We start from the raw sequence: 21,246 nt of genomic DNA, 5'->3' as shown, positions 1-21,246 counted from the left end.
AACTAGATATTGTGGAATCACAAACGATGAGACGAAGATGTTTGTGATTTCTTTTTATCTTGCCCTATCAGAGATATAATCTCAAGTCAATTATTTCAATTGAACTCGTACGATAGAAAATGGCAAGATCAGATCGCTCAATTACGAGAGAACTAGTTTCGTCTGGCTTCACAATCCCAATGAAGTCTTTAAGTCGTTAACCGCCAGGGTATCGAGAAGAAACCTACGGTTAAAGGAGAATCGACTCTAGCAAAACCAACTAGTATCACACAGGAGGTGTGGGGATTAGTTTTTCCACTTGCTAGACGTCTCCCTTATATAGTTTTCAAATCATGGTTTGCAATCTAAGTTACCTTGGTAACAAAGCATTCAATATTCATCGTTAGATGAAAAACCTGACTTATCCAAGCTAATATCTTTCAACCGTCAGATTGAAACTTAGTTTGTCTCACACACAAATGAAATGTATTCATTTAGGTTTGAGTAACCATACCTAAACATGTACATTGGGTTGGTTCACAAATAATTAACCAATGGTTAGCCATATGAGCACTTTCATATTAATCGTATTCATCTTTCTCATAACTAGTTCAAATGACTCATAAGAACTAGTTCAAGAGTTGTTCAATTGCTTAGATCTTTATACATAGACATAATTGATACAAAATCGGTTTGGTTCACTTGAATCAATTCACGAACAATATAGCCACGGTTTGCAAATATTGCATTCCTTAATGATTTATTGTTTTAAGTTCATGAAACTACCGATTTGAGAATTAACCAGCTTGGGTACGCGTACAGGTATGCGTACCTTAGCTACCGGATTTGAGTTTACAAACTCTGTGGGTACGCGTACGGGTATGCGTACCTAAGGTGACTGGTTTTCAGTTTGCAAACTTCACAAACATCAGCAGAAATTTTCGGTATGAAAACTTCCGCCAGTACGCGTACCTAACCTGTCTCCTTCACCAATACCACATGCACACATATGCACGCACTTGGTTTCCGGCACATGGATTTATACACTAATGTGCGAACACACTATAGCCCCGTTTGAGATTGCTTTGTTTTCCTACAAAAGCACTTTGTAACCAATTTGTAACAAACTTTTTAGGAAAATAGTGTTTGGTAAATTTTTTTCAAAGTGCTTTTCTCCAAAAGCACTTCTGTTTTAGGCCAATTTAGAAGCTACCCAGGAGTAGCTTTTAAAAGCAGTAAAAGCAGAAGCTGTGGACCCACTCAATTTTAATTAATTGATTCTCTATTTCAACCTTGTTATTATATTAAAAAGACAAAATCTATCCTTAAATATTTATTTATGTACAATTATTTCACTAATCAAATTTTATTAATTTTTGTTATAAAATAATAATTACAACAACAACAATAATAATAGTATTTAAAGGTAAAAATTAAAAATTAAAAAAAAATAAAAAATTAAATGATTAAAATAGAAACTAACAAATAAAATATGAATAAGAATTATTATTTTTTTTATCTTTATTTAAATAATATTCAAAATAAAAAAAATATTTTATTATTAATAGATGTAATTTAAAAAGAATTTTTAAATCATGTCTATTTTCGTCATTAGCCACATCATAAGGACTTTAACATGATAATTTACCAAACATAATTTATAGTTTGTTGGTTCCACGGCACTTTACATACTATAGTTTACCAAACGTCTGACTACTTTATTTTTAAAGCACAACACAGCAACACACAACACAACAGAAAAGCACTTTTGTAAAACTCACAGCAATACCAAACTAGGCTTATATATGCTTATATCCATAGTTGGTTATCTCAATTCTACATTTCAATCATTGAAACATTCTTCTACAATGTTATAATAGTCGTTAGACAAAAAGAATCGACTATCGTCATCAAAGCTATTTTCAAGATTGAAACGTCATCATGACTTTCGTCGCGGGTAAAGATGAAAATGGTTAATGCAAAAGCTTACCAACACATATTTCGAGAAACAGATAAGCGAGTAAACTCGGCTCGAAATAGCAAATGTGTATGTATGAAAACTATCATACTTATACGACTTTTGTCTCAAGAGTGGGAGATAGAGTAGATAGACTTTTAAGTGACAGATGAGTTCAAGTCTCCACATACCTTTTGGTCGGATGAAGTTCCACTGGTTCCTTGAGTAGTTCTTCGTCTTCGTAAGATAATCATCATGGAGTCTGGAGCTCAACTATACCTAACTATCCTAGACCGAGACTTAGTCATAAGTAAACTAGAAATCAAGACATATAGTTTTGATCACTAACATTGACAAACATGCTTGAGATAGCAATGCATGCGAGTTCGACCGAGCAATGCTCTAACACACTTAAACTAGTAGTAGAAATACATTGAAAAATGAGATTACAAAAGTCTTTAATAAAATCAAATTTATCTAGAACTTTAACTAGAAATTATTAGAAAATCCCATTCAAGTCTGTCAAAAGCTTTTGACAGATCAAGTTTTAAATTCATAATACCACCGAAACCTTTTATTTTATTTCATGGAATGAATCAACTCATGGGAAATAATATTGTCGTGAATTGCTCTTCCGTGGAGAAATGCAGCTTGATAATGGAAATAAGCTTCTTAAGCAGAGATCTGATTCTATTAGCAAGTAAAATTTTAGAAATAATCTTATATAGGAATCATTGCGAAGCCCTATGGATCCATAATTTTGAGGAGTTTTAGGGGCTTTACACTTGGGTATGAAGAAAATGTAGGTTCTGCGGAGGCTTCTGCACATATGACCAGATTCAAAACACCTTTGCACAACAATCCTGACCAACCAATTGCCATTTGCCGATGGACTTGCCCTAGCCTTATAAATAAAGTGAATTTTATACGGCAATACACAGTTGAGATTTCTTAGAAAAAGCAAAAAAAGACTTGAAATTTTCGCACACAAATCCCAAACCTAGTTTCGGTCAATGGTTCGAATCACAAGGCTTGCAATAGTTTTTTTTCTCAAAGTAAAACGCATCTCAATTTTATGACTTTCTCTCTATGCACGAAGAAGCAAAGCATCAGAATTTCATACCATTTTCATCACGAATCTCATATTTCTTTCATTGCAAAAAAATCATTTCTATCTGAAAAGTAGAAAAGGTACTTAAAAATCGGGTCTTGTCCAAGCAAGAAAAATCTCACCTTTAAATGGTTGAGTACATGATTTGTAATCTTACATAACACTCTTGCTAAGATCCATTGCTCTTTCATGCTTACAAACCCTAATGCGTATTGGGGTTTTCTCATTTTCCTCACAATTCTATGCATTTCTCTAGAATTAGACATTATTGATTTCTGAAGAAAAATGGAGTCTTGGAGATGGCCTTTTGCTCTGTCGATCTACTTTTGCTTATTCACATCTGGGTTTTCATTAATAGATAATTTCCAGCAAGCGTAAGTGATTTCTTTTTCTCCATATTTTCTTTAAATTCTGTCTAGGAATGTTGATGGATTCTGATGTGTTATTTTGGTTATCCTGGTATGCACTTTAGGTTATTTGTCTGTTCGAGTTGAGTTGGAAGTTTTAGTTAGGATTGGCCATTTTTGTGCCATAACAAAAATGCCATTTTGCATTATATGGCTTTACACTAACTATCGGTGCATAAGTAGGCATTTACATATTAGCTTGAAGTTTATCCCTTTTACTGGTGGTTGTAATGTTAGTTTCAGCTGAATGGAGTCTAAAACCAAATTAGATATGAGTAGATTGGCATTATGGTTATTTGTTTCGTGTACATTTATGAAGAAGCAAATTGTGCTAGTCTTCAATTGGCAACAAAATGGACACTGGAAAAACGACCATTGACCAAAGTGATAGTGGTTATCATAGTACGCAAGGAGAATAGTAGTAACTTGATGAAGCATATTTGGGGAAACAGTGTTTGGTGAATGAAGTTCAATTGTAAGATCACAAATTCTTCGTTATCACAAAGACATAGTCCTGACCATTGTTTTTCCTCCACTAAACATAACAAAGTTTAAAACTCATTTGTCTCCAAATCGATATGTTTTAATCAGTTAGGTTTACATCAAAACTCGATACAGTAAGCAAGTCATGCGAGAGAAATTTGCTTTAAGACATGTGCCCTCTTGTCAAACGTTGAAATTACTAAATTAGAGTTCCTATGTAGCCTGAAGACTCATACAATATATTCTAGCATTTATCTACAGTGCTTCTCTAGTCTATACATGACATATTATGCTATCTCCATGTTAAATTCTGCTTCTCCTCTTTATGTTTGTTTTTTAATCATTTCGACTTAACCAGATTTCTCTATAGGCCACATTGATATATTTCTTTGATTTCTCATATGATGCTCCCTATTGACTTGTACATATAGGTTTCCGATTGTGGAGCCTGATCCCGGCCATACTAAACTTCGCATTTCAAGAGAAGGCTTGGAGGCAATAGAAAGAATAACAAACCCAATTGCAGCTGTCGCTGTAAGTCTGAAATCCTTCTCTTGAGTACCTTATCTGTGTTGACAGTTTGTTAACTTGTGAACATTTTGTGATGTTACTTCTCTTCTCTTTATTTCCCTTTTTTGTTTGTTTCTAACGTCATGGATGAATTCACAGGTAATTGGTCCATACCGTTCAGGCAAATCTTTTCTGCTGAATCAACTTCTTTCCCTTTCATGTGATGAAGGTTCTTTCTTTGCTCTAAATATTAAAACCTTTTTCGTTCCTGGTACTTGGACATATATTTTTTGGGGGGTTATGTATTCTTATTCTTCTTGAACTTATTTTTAACTTTTGAAACTAAATATCTTTACAGGTTTTGGTGTTGGTCATATGCGCGATACCAAAACGAAAGGTGAGATGACATGTTCAATTATCTCAAGTTATCTAGATAGCATATCGGGATGTCTGTTACAGTCCTTGTGCCCGTAGCTACCATATAATGCTCCCGAGACTTTAGGCTTCACATTGAATTAGTTGTCCTTCAACCAGCGGTTTTGTTCGCACATTACTTAAAAGTTAACCATCAGCATCACAGATAAAATCCATAGCTCTGTTACACTTGAAGTTTTTGGCATCACATGATTCAGAGTTTGGTTTTCTCTCATATTTACTAATGCTGGTGCACTCTGTATTTTATTTTTTTCAGGAATATGGGTATGGGGAACCCCTATAGAATTAACAATTGATGGAATAAAAACATCCGTGCTTTATCTTGATACAGAAGGGTTTGAAAGTGTTGGAAAGTCTAACGTATACGATGACAGGTGATATTTTTGAAATCTTATTATTTTCTACCAGTATTGTTCATCTCATTATCTTGTTAATCTTGACTCGTGTTCGAAATTATGCAGGATTTTTGCGTTAGCAACTGTTATGAGTTCTGTGCTTATATACAATCTCCCTGAGACGGTCAGTTGTTCGTTGGCCAATCTATTATGATCTTAACTAAGCTGCATCTCCTTATATGAATACATTATATTTCTGTCCCATGGATATTCATTTGGTCCATCAAAGTCCTTTATTCCTGGTGTAAATGGATAAATTTGGTTTTCCTTTTTCTTTGGCTTTAGATCCGTGAAGCAGATATATCTCGGCTGTCATTTGCTGTTGAGCTCGCAGAAGAATTTTATGGAAGGTTTTGTTATTCCAAAATCTCTATTCTCATGTCATGATTACTCAGGAAACTTATGCACCAGTCTAACTGATTCTGTTATTTTCTTTGTAAATCTCAAACGGTAAACAGAGTGAAGGTACTCAACAGATACTTTTCCATTATTTCTGTTTCATTTTTCTTTACCTGCTGTGAAGATAAAATAGTTATATGTGCTTATATCGCTATTGCTGGTTCATTTTGTAGGGGCAGGATATCGCATTTGAGCCTGCAAAACTTTTGTGGCTCATCCAACGCGATTTTTTACGTATGGTTACTATAACTGTGTATTCAACTTTATTAAGATGGATTTATTTGCTTATAGCCAAGCGAAATTATTGTCAGTAGTCACTTCCAACATTTAAATATCTGGAAATCATATAAACAGCATCACCAGCATCTGATGATGAACACGTTTTCTTCATTGTCGTTGAACAACTCATTCTTTTTAAACAATCCACTGAAATACTGTGATTTTTCTTTTACTTGCAGAAGGAAAATCTGTGCAACAGATGGTGAATGAAGCTCTTCAACGGGTTCCTAATGCCAATAGTTAGTTTCAAGACTCATTATTGCACCTATGTGAATGATGATATTTGTTTTTTAGGTATATTTGATCAAATTTTGACTGGGAATGCAAATTGTCGTCGCAGGTGATAAAAATATTGATCAGGTTAACCAAATTCGAGAGTCTCTAGCAATTATGGGTGATAATAGTACTGCATTTAGCTTGCCACAGGTATGTGTTCTTCCGTGACCAAATAATCACATTTTCTTTTCCATCACTTGGCTCCATCCAGCTTTTAAAATTTCATAAATCCCGTTTCTTCCATGTGTGTGAGCTCAAAATTATGGCCGAGCGCTGTTAAAATTATTATTTTGCGCTTTCTTCGTGATTAACCAACTGTTGCGTCAAAGCTTCTTAGTTATTTTTGCTTCATAAATGACCCTTTATATTTAAACTCTGTAACAGCCTCATCTCCAGCGGACGCAACTTTGTGAGTTGAAGGATGGTGAACTGGACCCTAGCTATATTAGGAAAAGGGAGCAGCTGAAAGAACTTGTTGCTTCCATTATTCGTCCTAAAATCGTGCAGAGTAAACGCCTAAACGGGAAGGAGTTTGTAGCTTTCTTAGAGCAGGTTTCGTTCATAATTTCTGTAAATATGTTCTTATAACATGCAAATTCTAAGGATGCTTCTTGAGTGCGGCTAGGCATTAAGTTCTGAGTGTGTAACTCTGCTCATCTCTCTGAATATATTTTGGTGTTTCAGATTCTTGATGCTTTGAACAAAGGGGAGATCCCTTCTACAGGCTCTCTTGTGGAGGTTTTCAATAAAGGAATTCTAGAGCGGTGCTTGAAGTTGTATAGCGAAAAGATGGGTCAGTTGCGATTACCCATACCAGAGGGATCTCTGCAAGAAGTTCATGAGGAGTCAAGAACAGAAGCAATGAAATCCTTTGATGAGCAGCATTTCGGACATCACCATGCAAAGCAATCTGTTGAGAAGCTGGATACTGAGATACTCATAGTACGTATGCAAGGAAGTAGATTATGTCTACCAACCTTATTTGAATCTGGATAACTATCTTCGTATTTGCTTTAAACTGAACCGTTTTCTGAAAAATAAAACGACCAGAAAGGGAAAAGTTCCATCATTTACTTTATATATAATTTATGTCAAATAGTAACAGCCGAAAGTTTTCTACTGCAGGCATACAAGAATTACATTCTGGCAAATGAATACAAGTCTTCAAAGCTGTGTGAGGGACTGTACATGCGGTGTGAAGACAAAATGGACCAGCTTCAGGTTCTGAGGCTTCCTTCCATGGCTAAATTTAACGCAGGTTTCCTTCTGTGCAATCAAAGCTTCGAGGTCGAGTGTGTGGGGCCCTCTAAAGTTAACTACGAACAGCGGATGGCAAAGGTTTACTCCATTCTTAATTATATTCTCTTCTGCGGCATTGTTATTTTATTTTTCCCGAATGATCAACTTTCAATTTCTTTTTAAACAGATGCTCGGGAAGTCCCGGTCTTTATTCATAAAAGAATACAACCACAGGCTCTTCAATTGGTTGGTGGCGTTTTCCCTCGTCATGGTAATTGTTGGTAGATTCGTTGTAAAGTTCTTTTTAATGGAGATAGCAGCATGGGTACTATTTATATTCTTGGAGACGTACACGAGGATGTTCTGGTCAGCTGAGTCTCTTTATTACAATCCCGCATGGCATTTCATTGTTGCAACTTGGGAGACTATTGTTTATAGTCCCGTCCTTGATCTAGACAGGTAAAAAGCTCTGAACAAGAGCATATATTGGAATTTCTGCCATTTAAGCTTGTGTTTTAATGCTTGATTTTTATACTTACTGTTCTGTTCTTGGGGTGTTCTGTGGGCAGATGGGCAATACCAGTTTGTTTGATTCTTGCGATCTTTATTCTATATTGGCGGTGTTGTGGGAAAAGGAAACACGGGGTACGTGGTCTGTTACCTTTATACAACACTCGCGGCTCAAACAGAGAGAGAACTGACTGAAATGCAAAAAACTTCAGCTGATACAATATGACCAATTTTAAGAGAAGAAGTTTGAAGCTGTTGGAAAGTTTCCCTCTCTTATTCATCTCTCTTGGGCTAATCTAATTTTTACACGGAGCCGGTCGGATTCTTAGAAGATACAGGAAGGACATGATACAAGAAAAGAAGAAAGTTTATTAAATTTTGTGATCATAGTAATAGTAAGTGAGCAATGTCTCCTTTTATGTAACTGAAAATTGCAATACTTAATGATGACAAATTTGTTGAACTCCAATTATTTGTCTTTTATTGTTGTTCTGAAAAATTTAGTTCAACGACACTTCACTGTATTATCATCATCTACTATCTATAATTCGAAAATTCAAAGCAATTTTGTTGGTCATTTTAATTTTGAAGCAGTTTTTGTTGCCATGTTACTGCAACAACACTTCATTGTATTATCATCTTCAGTTGAAAATTCCAAGCGGTTTTTTTATTGGTACCTTATTGTCACTCAGTCTACATGTACTTGTAGTTGCACGTGGGACGTTTTTGGCAAAATGTCTCATTAATCAAAATCTTAATCTCTTTATTGCCTCCAACGAGCTTCGCGTGTGAAGGATTCAAGTCTCACACCGAATCCCTTATACTAAACTGGAAATGATTTTTAATTTGATTAAGGCGTTTCGCGAAAAAGTGTTGCAAATTAAAAATAAGTGTTGGAAAAAAATTAACAGTGATAGTTGATAGTTCTCTCTCCTACCAGGTGCTCGCAGTCCAACTATCAGCGAGATTGAAACGCTGAACCGTTTGGCGCTGAAAAAGTGGTTTAAACGTTGAACTGTTCGGCGTTTCGCGAATATTCCCTAGAATCACCGCCGAACCGTTCGGCGTTTGCACAAACGTTGTTCCATTCGGTGTCCCTTTTCAACGTCGCACCATGCGGCGCTTGACTGTTTTTCCTCCAACGGCTATTCTTTTTTTTTTTTTTTCCAGAATTCCATTTTCTAAATTATGAGAATTTCCAAATGATTTTCCAATTTGTTCCAATGGTTGCTTGTTTCAAATTTGAGAATTTATCAAAGTAAAGGGAAATTTTTAATTACATTGCAAAACGGTTACAATGTTTTTTTGAAGAAATTGAAAAAAACATTAAAATTAAAATAAATTAGAACATAAAAAGATATATTGAAATTGAAATTCTACAACTTAGAACATAAAAAAATACATTGAAATTGAAATCTTACTTTTAAATAACTTAAATTATTACTAATATATCATTTTAATTTAGGGGATAAGTGGTAATCCATGACGGGCTAAAATCTCGTTCTTCCATATTTTGTAGACGGATTTCTCCCATTCTTGTAATTCATCCAAGGGTTGACGTAGGATCTTCATGTCAGATTCTCTTTGCTGCGTTTGTGCCAAAATTGAAGAGTTTTCCATGTCCTTCTTCAGATACTCTTCCTCTGTTTCATATTTTGCCATTCTTTGTGTTCGTGCGTTTTCAAGAAGTTCGATGAGTTTATCCAATTTTTCATCTGATTTATGCGATGTTGTAGCCTCACGAGCCCTTTTCTTTGCTTGATCTCTCCCTTCACTTCTAACGTCACTTATTTGTTCAAAATAACGCCTTCTCTTTGATATGTCCGAGGTTTCAGAATTATGAGTAGATTAAGAACTACCAAACCTTGCCATATTTTGAAATTCTTCATCCATATTATCAACTTCATTTTCTTCAGTAGCTTGAGTATGTTGACTAGGTTGAGTGGAAGTACCGACTCCATCATCATTATTCACCGTTGGATTGTAATCTGGTTGATAAGTCTTCAGGATCTGAAAAATTGATTCGTGCGTCCATTGTTTTTTAGTCGCTGCTATATAATTCTCTCTTCCACGACGATACTGGGGAAAAGATATCGGAAAATGGGTCATTTGTCCAAATATTTTTAAATCACGGTTCAAATGGACGGGTAAAAAATAGTTTGGGTGAAATGGCCAAAAAAGATAGTCCTAGCTTAAATTTTAAAAATAGCAAGGATGAAACTGGATACATCTTGTTTAAATTAAAAATAAGAAAAAATATTTGAAAATAGGCACGATGAAATTGGTTACATCCTGCCTATATTTACATTTTTAGCCATTTAAACAGTATCAAAATCTAACTGTCCATTTCACCCAGGAATTGTTGATTTTGGTCTTTTTAACCAATTTTATGAAAAAATATCATTATCATTCATTTTCATCCATAAAAACTAAATTATCACATTACCAATTCATCCATACAAACTAAATCATCATTATCATTCATTTTAATCATACAAATTATCATTATCATTCATAATCATATAAATTTACCTACAAACAAACTAATCATACAAATTAATTCATTTTTATCACAAAAAAAAACCGTTTTTTGTTCATCACACATAATCAAATTAAATCCCCAAAAATGAAAATCATCACAAATAATCAATTTAAATCATACACATATCATCTACATCATCTAGATACCAAGTATCAATCATCAATTTGAATGAAATCGTATCAAAAATCAAAAACCCTAAAAATTCAACCTAAAACTTAAATTTCTTACCTCGGATGATTTCGTGGATGGAATCGCGCCAAACCACCTTCAATCGATCACAAATCCAATGAAGCACAAACCCACGGTAGGAATTTGAGAAACAATTTCTAGAACTCAAGATCTTTGAGTTCCATTTTCGGGAGAGAAAGAAACCATTTTTGTGAAGAAATGAAAATGGAAGAAAGGTCGAGCTTCTGTTGAATGTATCGACTCTCCTCCACGCCGAACAGAGCGGCGCATCAACTTTGTTGACTAAGGTCAAACGTTGTTCCATTCGGCGTTGGGGTAACGCTTCATTGTTCGGCGTTTAACGCCGAACTGTTAGGCATTTCGTTGTTATATTCGCCGCCCCATAGGAGTTAGGAGGTTGACCAATCTGACGTGGATGACCAATCTAGCGGCTAAATATCTAGCCCACAGGACTTAGCCTAATGACATAAGGTGGACTGATAGATATATGCTACCTTAAAACTACTACTACAACTACTCTCCCCCCTCTCTGTCTCTGAAGAACAAGAACAATAGACTTTTTAATTTTTCATCTTTCTTGTTCTTGAGATGGGATCAATCGATGCTGACACTGCTGCTGCTGTTGGTAGAAAACCGGCGGTTTTGATGATCTGCGGTGATTATATGGAGGACTACGAGGTGATTGTTCCATTTCAAGCGCTTCAGGCGTTGGGTGTTCGAGTTGACTGTGTTTCTCCAAACAAGTATTCGGGAGATAAATGCCTCACTGCTGTTCATGACTACATGGGTTATGAGGTAGGCACTAACTCTAAAATTCTTGAATTTGGTTTTGGGGATGCTAATTCATAGATTAAATTTGATCCAGTTATTCGTTTCTTTCTTCGATCCAATCACTATTATTTGATCATTTTTAATTTGTTCAGTGTCGATCTCCTATAGTATTTGGTGTCGTTAGTATTATAATTTGAAAATTTTGAGTAATGTCCGAAAAAAAAATCCACCAGAATTGGGTGTTGATATCTGTCTCAATATGCAGCTCTACACGGAATTGCCAGGCCATTCCTTCACATTGAATGCAAATTTCACTGATGTCATACCCGAGTCATACGATGCTTTAATCATTCCTGGAGGCCGATTCACCGAGTTGCTTAGTATTGATGATAAGGTTCTTGACATTGCCTCGAAGTTCGCGGAAACAGGGAAACCAATTGCTACAACATGTCACAGCCAGCTGATACTAGTATCAGCTGGGATCATGAAGGGGAAAAAATGTACTGGGTTTCCAAGTTTGAAGCCTGTTATTAAGCTAGCTGGAGGATTTTGGTTGGACCCAGAGCCGATGACTTCTTGCGCTCTTGATGGGAACATCATAAGTGCTATTGGTTGGCCTGCTCATGCTGATTATCTATCTATTCTTTTAAGATTAATGGGAGCTAAAGTTTCAGGGAATCAAAACAAAGCAGTCTTGTTCCTTTGTGGGGTGAGTATTGAACTAGTTGTGTAATGCTTTCGATTACCAACAAACTTGTTAATAAGGATGTGTTCCGAGTAGTTCATTATGTTTTTGTTATCTTTGCTGCCAAATCAGGATTACGTCGAAGATCACGAGATAAATGTGCCATTCCAAGCTTTGGGAGGTTTAGGTTGTCGAGTGGATGCTGTTAGCCCAACAAAGAAGAAAGGAGAGAAATGTGTCACGGCTATCCATGATCCTGAGGGTGCCCAAGTTTGTAGTGAAAAGCAGGGGCACAACTTTATCTTGAATGCTAACTTCTCTGATGTTAGGGTGGAGGATTACGATTGTCTTGTCATACCAGGTGGGAGATCACCAGAATTCTTGGTCATGGATGATAAAGTTGTCTCACTAGTGAAGGAATTTGGAGAAAAGAACAAAATCGTCTCTGGCACTGGCAATGGGAAGTGGCTCTTGGCTGCTGCTGCTGGTCTTTTAGAGGTAAACCTTATTTCTCTCTGGAAGTTTCTTCTTTCTGAGTGCTATTGAAGAAGGCAACATCAAATGTTTTTATGTACATACTGAAATGAGGTTATTGTTGTTTTAGGGCAAGAATTGCGCAAGTGGCAATTCGATGAAAGCCATTGTTAAGGTTGCTGGTGGTAAGTTGGTTGAATCAGCAGAGGCGGTGGCTCATGAGAAGCTGCTGACAGCAACAGGATGGCCAGCACTACCAACCTTCATTTCAGAACTTATTAATCTCTTAGGAATTAGTGTGGTCTTCTGAATTACTTCTCTGCTTGTCTGATCAAGAATTTGTAATACAAAGGCCTCCTTTGGTGTATTTTAAGGTGGCGCTGTATCGGCTAGAACACCCAAATGAATCTAAAAATCTGAAATGAACTACACAATTATTAAGTTACATGATGCAAGTGGAGTTCCCATCGAAAACTGCTGGTATTTGATTTTTCTTACTGGTATTTAACATGTAGCAACAATATAAAGTTGCACCATCCAGTTATGAGAAATTGGCAGGCATATGTAACGTGGTAGACAACAAACATAACAAAATGGGACGGGATGCAGAATGAATGTTGCCTACAGCAAAAGATCTCGACGATGTCTGTACTAGTAGGCAGAGACAACAGAACTAGTGTTTGAACATTCAAGATGAACTACAGATCATCATAAGGTGAATACATGATGCTTCAAAAAAATAAAATGATGAATACATGAAGTTATACACACTAAGCCAGCGCATTCATTATCCAAACCTAAACACTAGAAAGTTACGAATAAATAGAGTTTAACAACAATATACTGAACAATTTAAAATGTAGCAAATATATTATCACAAAATCAGATAATGATGATGTTACTGCAGTGCTGCAAAGAACATAAATATAAAAAGTAGAACCATGCTGCAGTAGAAGACACCCCATTCACGGCACTCTGTCATTATAATACTGGTTTGGTACAGTAAATTCCAATACATGCTCTTGTTCAGAAATTCTCATACTGCACGATAATACGAGTTTGTAACAGAAAGGCCTCACATGATCTGAAATGGACCACACCAATGCGAGATTATAAATTAAAGAAAACCACTCAATCTCCCATACTGAACTTCAACAGAAACATAACATATATCACACAATTTATTCAGTTTTATCAAACTACATAGCGGGAAAAGTCACCAGTACAACGTAGAGATACAGGCACTAAGAAAACAACCGGACTTACTGAAGAAAGAATAGTAACACTGCAAGTAACTACAACATCATAGAGACATCAAGCCAAATTTCTCTTGCGAAAAATTTCTCGAGCCATCTCTCTTATTTCCTCAGGTGTTGGAGGTGGAGGACCCTCTGGAGGATATACCACATATGATCTCTGAGCAACAAAAGATACAAAACCAGTTTAGATTTGAACACGTCGAATAAGCAGAATAACGCTTTACAACTAAGGAAACAATCACCCAGATATATTCTCTAAGCCACATAACAAAACAAGACGGATTACTTTGGTTTAGTAGGATCCTTTTGTGGGTGTTGTAAATACAGATAGAATCCTCAAAATTAACATTCTTATTGTATATACGAACCATAAAATATATGTTGAGTGGCCAGGGAAACCACTAATATCGTAATTACATGTTACAACATCCAATTGTTAATATTTGGCAGGCATAAGTAAGGTTTGATAACAAACAGAAGACACAGCATAAATGTTGCCTATAGCAAAGGATAAATAGTATGCATGATTCCATGGAAAGTCAAGTTTTACCAAATTTCAAACAGAAATTGAAGTTTCACGATAAGCTAATGAAAACAAATTAAAGTGAAGTTTCAAGATAAGCTAATGAAAACAAATTAACATAAGAGCAATTGCAAAAAGATCCAGCTTAGCTGCAGGAAAGCTACCAATTTATTCTAGTTTGCAAGAAAATATGAAACACCTGCATCTTCTTCAAACTTCATACCTATATTACTATTAGGTAGACAGGTTAGTTAGACTGGTCTTTAAGATCTATGGAGCATAACAATTTCCAAATCCCAATATGACTCAGCTCCCTGACTATGATTTGAATTACTACAATTTATTGAGCATTTTTTTTTTCTTCCTACAAGTTCTTTCTATTAACAGCATTAGTGAAAGAAAAACTTCTAAATCTTGATATCCACAAAACTCGATATTTTCTGCCATCTCCTTGACCTAGAGAAGATAATTTGGGTGACTCAATTGAATCTAGAATTATACATTTAGAAAGTTTGAACAAAACTTTAATTCTAAGATTGTTAGAAACTGAGATGAGTGCGAAAATAAGATTACTTACATTGCCCATGATTTTCAGAATATTCTTAGTGTTGAAGGCGAAAGTATACATAAGACCAATTGGAACACTCACATATAAAGCAAACTTGGCAATTTCCAATACCCCTTTTGATGCACCAATTGATGACATTTTGTATCAGCTCAAAACCCCTAAATCTCTTTCAAAATATATTCTCAGAAACCCTAAGATCAAAACAGAAAGAGAAACTTTTTCACAAAACCCCCAAATATATGTGATCTTTGATCTTTCAGAAGAACACAATACTAGAAGATGATGTGGCTAAACGATAACTGTTAAACTTGCATGTCTCTGATAAAACATCAACAGTTTGATGTTCCGAACAAAATCGAAACCGCAGATTGTAAAACAACCGTTCGATTTTAGTTGCAAATGTCATTTGACAGATAACATCTTAATAACAATCTACAAGTGGTACGACAATAATTTACCCCGAACAGAGATAGAGATCTCACCGCTAATAGTTATTTTACACTTGGTTTACACCGGAAAGTCATCTTCGTCCTTCGCCAGCTGCGAAGTTTAAGTTTTGTGAATTCAAACCCTAATTTTTAAATAACTGCAGGATAAAATTTCTCCCCGGAAACAGTAGAGGAAAAAATGTCAGCACATTCAGCACATTCAACAGCACCGGTACGATCACGTACATCACAAACACCATCACCATCACATTCAGCGTCAGCATCAATAGGCTCATCAGTTCATAACAAACGTAAATTACCATTATCATCAGATCAATTACCAGCACACCCCTTTTCATTTTCCGATACAAGAGACGGAGTTCTTACTTCAAATGATGATCCTGAAAGTATTAGTGCTCGTGGTGGTGGAGGAATTTATAATACTGATTTCGATTCAGAAGAATTAATAGATGAAGAAGAAGAAGAAGAAGAAGAAGATGATGACGACGACGATGAAGAAGATAATGATTCAATGAGAGTTTTTAACACTGCTAGATTAGCAAACAACCCGAATTTAACTAGAAATACAAAGAAGAATAAGAATTTTCCATTAAAGGTTGAAACTTCGAAGGGGGATATTGGTAAGGAAGTCCGTGTGGGGAATGGAATTCCAGCATCAACTGTGGTTAGGTCACTTTCCGGAATTGTGGTTAAGGAAGATTTGGTGAAAGGGATATTTACTGATAATATACAAACTACTGGTGCTTATAGTGCTAGAGAAGAAAGCTTAAAGAGAGAGGTAAAATTTTGAATTATTTTTCTTTGAAAATATGTGCAATTCCAAGTAATGTGTTATCATACAGTTTATTGCAATTGGTGAAATCATTTAAGTGCAGGGATTAACGTAACTGTTAATTCTGTTTATTCATGAATGTACTAGTGACTGTGGTCGAAAATTCACCTTGTAGTCTGATACAGTGATAATGGTAATATTGGTTCGGACTGTTGGCATTTCCCTTGCAGAAAAGAGTCCAAGAGTATAAAGGGAAATCTAAGAATTTGCACTAACAAGAGTCTGGGTGTTCTGAAATACCTCAAGTTTTAAACTGCTAAATGAAAAAGCGGATACAAACAGTATGTCTTTGAATTGAAATTTTTTGTGATGGAATTTTGGTTTATTCACACAGGAGGAAGCTGGACGACTGAAGTTTGTGTGCTTTTACAACGACGGAATTGATGAGCATATGGTTTGGTATCTCATTTGATCATTAAATCTTGAATCCTTGGAGAAACTAACATCATGAGCCTTGTGCAGTATGTGCTGTTATTGCTTTCTTGAGAAACTCTTTTACCACTGTTTTATTAACTCTCTTCTCCTGTCTGTCTGTGTGTCTGTTTCCTCTCAGGCTAATAGGGCTGAAGAATATTTTTGCAAGACAATTACCCAATATGCCCAAGGAATACATTGTTCGTCTTGTCATGGATAGGTTTATATTCCAAAGCCTTGTGGGAACGTTTAATGAATTTAAATATTGTTCGCCATGTTTTATCAAGAAGATATACTTAACTAATCATTTTCGTTAACGACCAAAGTTTGGCTAAACCTCTCCTATATGGGCTATAGAGTCTATGCGGCCGCTGCAGAAATTATAAATAATGGCAACAGTCTCAAAGTGCCCTAAGCTCTATTTCTCGATGTCTCGTTTTTGGACTTTTAAAACACTAACATAATTCATTCTTTCCAGAACCCACAAATCTGTAATGATTGTCAGGCACAATCATGTTGTTGGTGGCATAACATATCGCCCATATCTCAGGTAAAGCTGTCTACTGCTCGTATGTATTTTATGTTTTCATGCTGTGGATACTATAGCATGTTAGGATTAGGGTTGCAAGAAGCATGTCACAATCATCAAGGCTTACTCTAGCTTTCTAATATACTGGATTTTAAGCAGCCCATTTCAATTACGATAGAAATATATTTACTATTGATACTTTATCCTTGGAGTTTTGCAGTCAAAAATTTGGAGAGATTGCCTTTTGTGCAATTACAGCAGATGAACAAGTAAAAGGGTATGGGACAAGATTGATGAATCACCTAAAACAGCATGCTCGTGATGTTGATGGGCTCACTCATTTTCTAACTTATGCAGACAACAATGCTGTTGGTTATTTTATTAAGCAGGTCTATATTTCTAAGGTCCTGTCCCCTTGATTGATACTTGTTGGAGGTGTTAAGAATTGGATATAAGCTGTTAACATCGGTCTTAATCTTTGCCAAAAGCTAAAAGTTTTCTCTGACCTTCTTGGATAAATACCTCTGCCTGATAAGTCTTGTTTTGAAACAAAAGCACGCCCTCTTGCTAGTTTTCCTCTTACTTTATATTTTTTGATGTTATTGCTTAAATTTTTTTTCTTTAGAGGCATCACTACTGAAATTTCCTTTTACTTTGACAGGGGTTCACAAAGGAGATTTATTTGGACAAAGATAGATGGCAAGGGTATGTTTCAAGCTAAAGCTAGTTCATTTGTCCTCTATATGTTTGTGAATTCCGGATAGTGGATATGTACCGGCTATGTTGATGTAATTTTTGAGACTTGTACATGTTGGTCCAGTCCCAGGGAAGCTTGCTGGCTATTACTTCTTTTCTGGAAAAAAAATTCACTTTCTTTTGGAAGTGTATAGTTGTATAAAGAACTTCTGATTTGATATTTTCCCTAGCTTGTATTGCCCAAGGCAGACATACAGTATGGGAAACAAAGTTTTGACTTATAGTAAAATGATTGATTCTTACAAAGAGATAGTTGATGATATCTATTGATAAGCTTCTGCGCCAATAAGTTTATTATTGTCAGAAAAACTAATTAAATAATAGTTTTATATCAAATTGAGTAAGTGTTCTATAACTCTTCAGGTATATTAAAGACTATGATGGAGGAATCCTCATGGAATGCAAAATGGATCCTAAGCTTCCTTACACTGATTTGTCAACTATGATCCGCAAACAGAGGCAGGTAAAGTTGAGTTTCATTACTACTTAATGAACTTCTGATCAAATGTCAGTAGTATACTTGTAGTGAGCACACACTTCGATGATTTCATCAAGTTAGTAATCTAGTAAAACTGATTTGTGGCATAAAATCCTCCACGCCAAAGAAATATGGCTCTTTCTTTCCGCTCCTTACTTTTACTTTTTGTCTAACTGTACTCCCTATATTTTTCAACGTCGACGAACGCTTTCGTTATTTTGTTTTGATCCAGGCAATCGATGGAAAGATACGAGAACTCTCAAACTGTCACATTATCTATCCAGGAATTGACTTTCAAAAGGTATTTAGTGATTCTTAGTTTGCTTGTAATTCCTGTTTTTTCAAATCTGTTAGTTATTAAGTCGATCTTCCTAATATGCTTCACAACTTCTGAATGGTTCTTCCTTATATTCTGTCTTCCTACTACTGTTGGCCATGCTCACTTGAAACCATTGTCTCACTTTTGCAACCAATGTACGTATGTTGATCAATGATATTCTCTGTAATTGCTATAACAGTGTATAGAAGGGTAGACGTTTTTCTTTCGTAGAGGAATAATATCGTGTTGTAGTGATGATGTCGATTTATCTCATCAATATGATTTTCTTTCAGAAGGAAGCTGGCATTCCAAAAAGAATAATCAAAATCAAGGATATTCCTGGCTTGAGTAAGTAGCTTCAACTGGTTTTGTGCTTTTGCTCTCTCAAAAGCTTAATATGGTGCCTTACTCATGCAATTGGAAAATAAGATAGAGCAGAAGATTGAATTGGATCACCAGAAAATATTTCTGTTCTCTTTTCACTTGAAAACCCTTAGATGGAAATAGTTTCTCTCTTTATATGCTACTATTTGTAAAGGTTAGATCCTCTGCAATTTTATATAGAAGAATGAGAGAAATCTGATTAACAGGAGAAGCTGGGTGGACTCCTGACCAGTGGGATCATCAGCAAAGTAGGGCAATGAGCACTTCAGCAGACGGCATCGCTTATTGCCAGTCCTTGAATGCCTTTATGCACACTCTTCTAAAGGCAAGGTTATGCTCTTCTGAGAAATGTTAATATTTGTTGTTAGCTTTTGTTATTTTAATACTTCTTGCCAGGTCCTTAAGCTATGATGTACATTACATCATAGGGTTAAGTATCTACGAGAATAACACCTGCTGCTAAATGAAATTAACAGTTCGCAAAAATAAAGCACATAGTATTATTCTTTTTTATTTTTTGAGGCACATAATATCGATCACTGGCTATGATTAAATGTCTTTCATAAACAGATGATGCATGAAAACCCTGATGCTTGGCCATTCAAGGAACCAGTTGATTCACGCGATGTCCCTGATTATTATGATGTCATCAAAGACCCTGTTGGTAAGATGGTTGTGTCTACTAGATTTATCAAATTTATGGTCACTTCTATAATTTCTGGAATAGTGAAACAATATTCTTTGTTTACTAATAAACGTGCGGGTTGATTATTATTTGTCTATTCAGATTTAAAGACGCTATCGAAACGGCTGGAGTCGGGGCAATATTACGTTACGCTTGAGATGTTTGTTGCAGATGCGAAGAGGATGTTCTCTAATGCTCACACCTACAACTCGCCAGAGACTATCTATCATAAATGTGCTACCAGGTGGGTGTCTGTATTATTTTCCTCACTTACCTTCTCCCTATTGAGCTGCTACTAGACTTCATCAATATTTACTGGTGTGCAGGCTAGAAAAGTTCTTTATGAGTAAAGTTGAATCTGGTCTCCAAGCTTCTAGCAAAAATTCAGCTATAATGAATATGTAGGCCACTATGCTCACCAATTTCACTATCTAGAAAGGGGAAGGTATACTTCCCTCTTGTTTGCTTTGTTTTTTTGGCGAAGTTAGTACTCATGCAACTTCGTCTGAATTAAATGGATCGTGTTGAACATTCATTTCAGGTGAGTCCTTCCGGACTAGGGAAGCAAAAACCTACAGTTTTTAACTTGGAAGCATAACTACATCTTCTCGTGCTTTGGCGGAAGGCTGTAATTTTCTGCAATCAGACCCACTAGCTACATGTACTTGCTTCAGTTGCGTGCTGGATAAAATGCGAGCTACCAGCGTGAAATTAGTCAAGTCCGAGCGTAACTAAGTTGAGGGATGTTATGTCTTAATTGTTCGCTTCGTATTCGTGTAAAGTAGGCTTCATTTGCTAGTAGAATTGACTTAATTGCGGTCCCTTTAACATAAAATCAAATTAAAATATTGCGACCAAACGTGTTGGATGTGTGTCTGGCGTGTCCAAGAGTGTTTAGAATATCAAGTCTCATATACAAATTTGAGTCCTATCACCATTATGGATTTCTAGAAATTGTATCAAATTGCTGGAAACAAGACCCATGTTATGCGAGTCATTTTTGGATCTGGGCACGTGGGATAAATAGGAAAGCAACATTATTTACTCTCTTCATTTTTTAACGGTTTTAACTCCTGTATGAGAGCGACTGCTATGGGGAGCTGTGGTATATTTCCAAGTGAGCAACAAAAGAAGTGCCTTTTCACTAGTGAGAGGCGATTATCTACCGCTTCACCTAAAAAAAAATAAAATAATCGGGGGAGCCCAGATGAGAAATGAAAACTACAGCCATAATCATTTTTACACTGAAACTCACATGTGAAAAAAATCACGGGCGCACCCAAAATCGGGGAGCAAATTTTTTTGACATCGAGAGTTTTCAAAATTCTGTTTCTTTTATATTTTATTTCCTGTATTAGTCTCAATAGTTATGAGATTTAGTTTCGAGAGCTGAGAGATTGAGAAGGAGA

At 35.8% G+C, this 21,246-nt stretch overlaps 4 protein-coding genes across 7 annotated transcripts; 3 read left to right on the top strand and 1 right to left on the bottom strand.

Moving 5' to 3' along the window:
- Nucleotides 1–2,901: 2,901 nt before the first annotated feature.
- On the top strand, nucleotides 2,902–8,545 carry LOC113318735 (guanylate-binding protein 4-like). The gene is made up of 16 exons (XM_026566960.1): nucleotides 2,902–3,421; nucleotides 4,369–4,471; nucleotides 4,607–4,676; nucleotides 4,806–4,844; nucleotides 5,139–5,256; nucleotides 5,344–5,401; nucleotides 5,563–5,627; nucleotides 5,736–5,742; nucleotides 5,850–5,910; nucleotides 6,135–6,194; nucleotides 6,296–6,381; nucleotides 6,616–6,783; nucleotides 6,916–7,173; nucleotides 7,357–7,569; nucleotides 7,658–7,929; nucleotides 8,040–8,545. Exons 1-16 carry the CDS (start codon nucleotides 3,333–3,335, stop codon nucleotides 8,173–8,175), a joined length of 1,803 nt encoding a protein of 600 aa, XP_026422745.1. The 5' UTR covers nucleotides 2,902–3,332; the 3' UTR covers nucleotides 8,176–8,545.
- Nucleotides 8,546–11,223: 2,678 nt separating this feature from the next.
- On the top strand, nucleotides 11,224–13,115 carry LOC113319157 (DJ-1 protein homolog E-like). Its single transcript, XM_026567436.1, has 4 exons — nucleotides 11,224–11,506; nucleotides 11,748–12,191; nucleotides 12,300–12,665; nucleotides 12,772–13,115. The coding sequence occupies exons 1-4, from the start codon at nucleotides 11,300–11,302 to the stop codon at nucleotides 12,949–12,951; spliced, it is 1,197 nt and encodes a 398-aa protein (XP_026423221.1). The 5' UTR covers nucleotides 11,224–11,299; the 3' UTR covers nucleotides 12,952–13,115.
- Nucleotides 13,116–13,304: 189 nt separating this feature from the next.
- Nucleotides 13,305–15,264, bottom strand: LOC113319158. 2 transcript variants are annotated; one of them, XM_026567439.1, is made up of 3 exons: nucleotides 15,001–15,264; nucleotides 13,908–14,057; nucleotides 13,305–13,725 (listed from the first exon to the last, which is right to left on the bottom strand). In XM_026567439.1, exons 1-2 carry the CDS (start codon nucleotides 15,127–15,129, stop codon nucleotides 13,956–13,958), a joined length of 231 nt encoding a protein of 76 aa, XP_026423224.1. In that variant the 5' UTR covers nucleotides 15,130–15,264; the 3' UTR covers nucleotides 13,305–13,725; nucleotides 13,908–13,955. The 2 variants fall into 2 exon arrangements, with proteins under 2 accessions (XP_026423224.1, XP_026423223.1); XM_026567438.1 differs by having other exon boundaries at nucleotides 13,305–14,057.
- A 124-nt stretch (nucleotides 15,265–15,388) lies between these two features.
- On the top strand, nucleotides 15,389–20,692 carry LOC113319156 (histone acetyltransferase GCN5-like). Of its 3 annotated transcripts, none has more exons than XM_026567435.1 (14): nucleotides 15,389–16,218; nucleotides 16,607–16,671; nucleotides 16,826–16,906; nucleotides 17,165–17,236; nucleotides 17,436–17,604; nucleotides 17,877–17,920; nucleotides 18,335–18,434; nucleotides 18,682–18,750; nucleotides 19,062–19,116; nucleotides 19,359–19,477; nucleotides 19,723–19,816; nucleotides 19,940–20,081; nucleotides 20,164–20,238; nucleotides 20,379–20,692. In XM_026567435.1, exons 1-14 carry the CDS (start codon nucleotides 15,619–15,621, stop codon nucleotides 20,380–20,382), a joined length of 1,689 nt encoding a protein of 562 aa, XP_026423220.1. In that variant the 5' UTR covers nucleotides 15,389–15,618; the 3' UTR covers nucleotides 20,383–20,692. The 3 variants fall into 3 exon arrangements, 2 of the variants coding, with proteins under 2 accessions (XP_026423220.1, XP_026423219.1); XM_026567434.1 differs by having other exon boundaries at nucleotides 20,164–20,282; XR_003345173.1 differs by lacking the exon at nucleotides 20,379–20,692 and having other exon boundaries at nucleotides 19,359–19,482; nucleotides 20,164–20,275.
- Nucleotides 20,693–21,246: the final 554 nt, after the last annotated feature.

Source organism: Papaver somniferum, chromosome 10 (genome assembly GCF_003573695.1).
Source record: "Papaver somniferum cultivar HN1 chromosome 10, ASM357369v1, whole genome shotgun sequence".
NCBI lineage: Eukaryota > Viridiplantae > Streptophyta > Magnoliopsida > Ranunculales > Papaveraceae > Papaver > Papaver somniferum.
This window is presented reverse-complemented; position numbering and strand designations above follow the sequence as displayed.

Bases quoted from the DNA above. Each gene is read 5' to 3' on its own strand.
- LOC113318735 (XM_026566960.1), top strand. From the start codon at position 3,333: ATGGAGTCTTGGAGATGGCCTTTTGCTCTGTCGATCTACTTTTGCTTA. The intron at 4,677-4,805 runs GTTCTTTCTTTG...ATATCTTTACAG, and splicing joins TTCCCTTTCATGTGATGAAG to GTTTTGGTGTTGGTCATATG. The intron at 7,930-8,039 runs GTAAAAAGCTCT...TTCTGTGGGCAG, and splicing joins CCCGTCCTTGATCTAGACAG to ATGGGCAATACCAGTTTGTT.
- LOC113319157 (XM_026567436.1), top strand. From the start codon at position 11,300: ATGGGATCAATCGATGCTGACACTGCTGCTGCTGTTGGTAGAAAACCG. The intron at 11,507-11,747 runs GTAGGCACTAAC...CTCAATATGCAG, and splicing joins ATGACTACATGGGTTATGAG to CTCTACACGGAATTGCCAGG. The intron at 12,192-12,299 runs GTGAGTATTGAA...CTGCCAAATCAG, and splicing joins CAGTCTTGTTCCTTTGTGGG to GATTACGTCGAAGATCACGA.
- LOC113319158 (XM_026567438.1), bottom strand. From the start codon at position 15,129: ATGTCATCAATTGGTGCATCAAAAGGGGTATTGGAAATTGCCAAGTTT. The intron at 14,058-15,000 runs GTAAGTAATCTT...TTTGTTGCTCAG, and splicing joins TTCTGAAAATCATGGGCAAT to AGATCATATGTGGTATATCC.
- LOC113319156 (XM_026567435.1), top strand. From the start codon at position 15,619: ATGTCAGCACATTCAGCACATTCAACAGCACCGGTACGATCACGTACA. The intron at 16,907-17,164 runs GTTTATATTCCA...CATTCTTTCCAG, and splicing joins GTTCGTCTTGTCATGGATAG to AACCCACAAATCTGTAATGA. The intron at 17,237-17,435 runs GTAAAGCTGTCT...GGAGTTTTGCAG, and splicing joins ACATATCGCCCATATCTCAG to TCAAAAATTTGGAGAGATTG.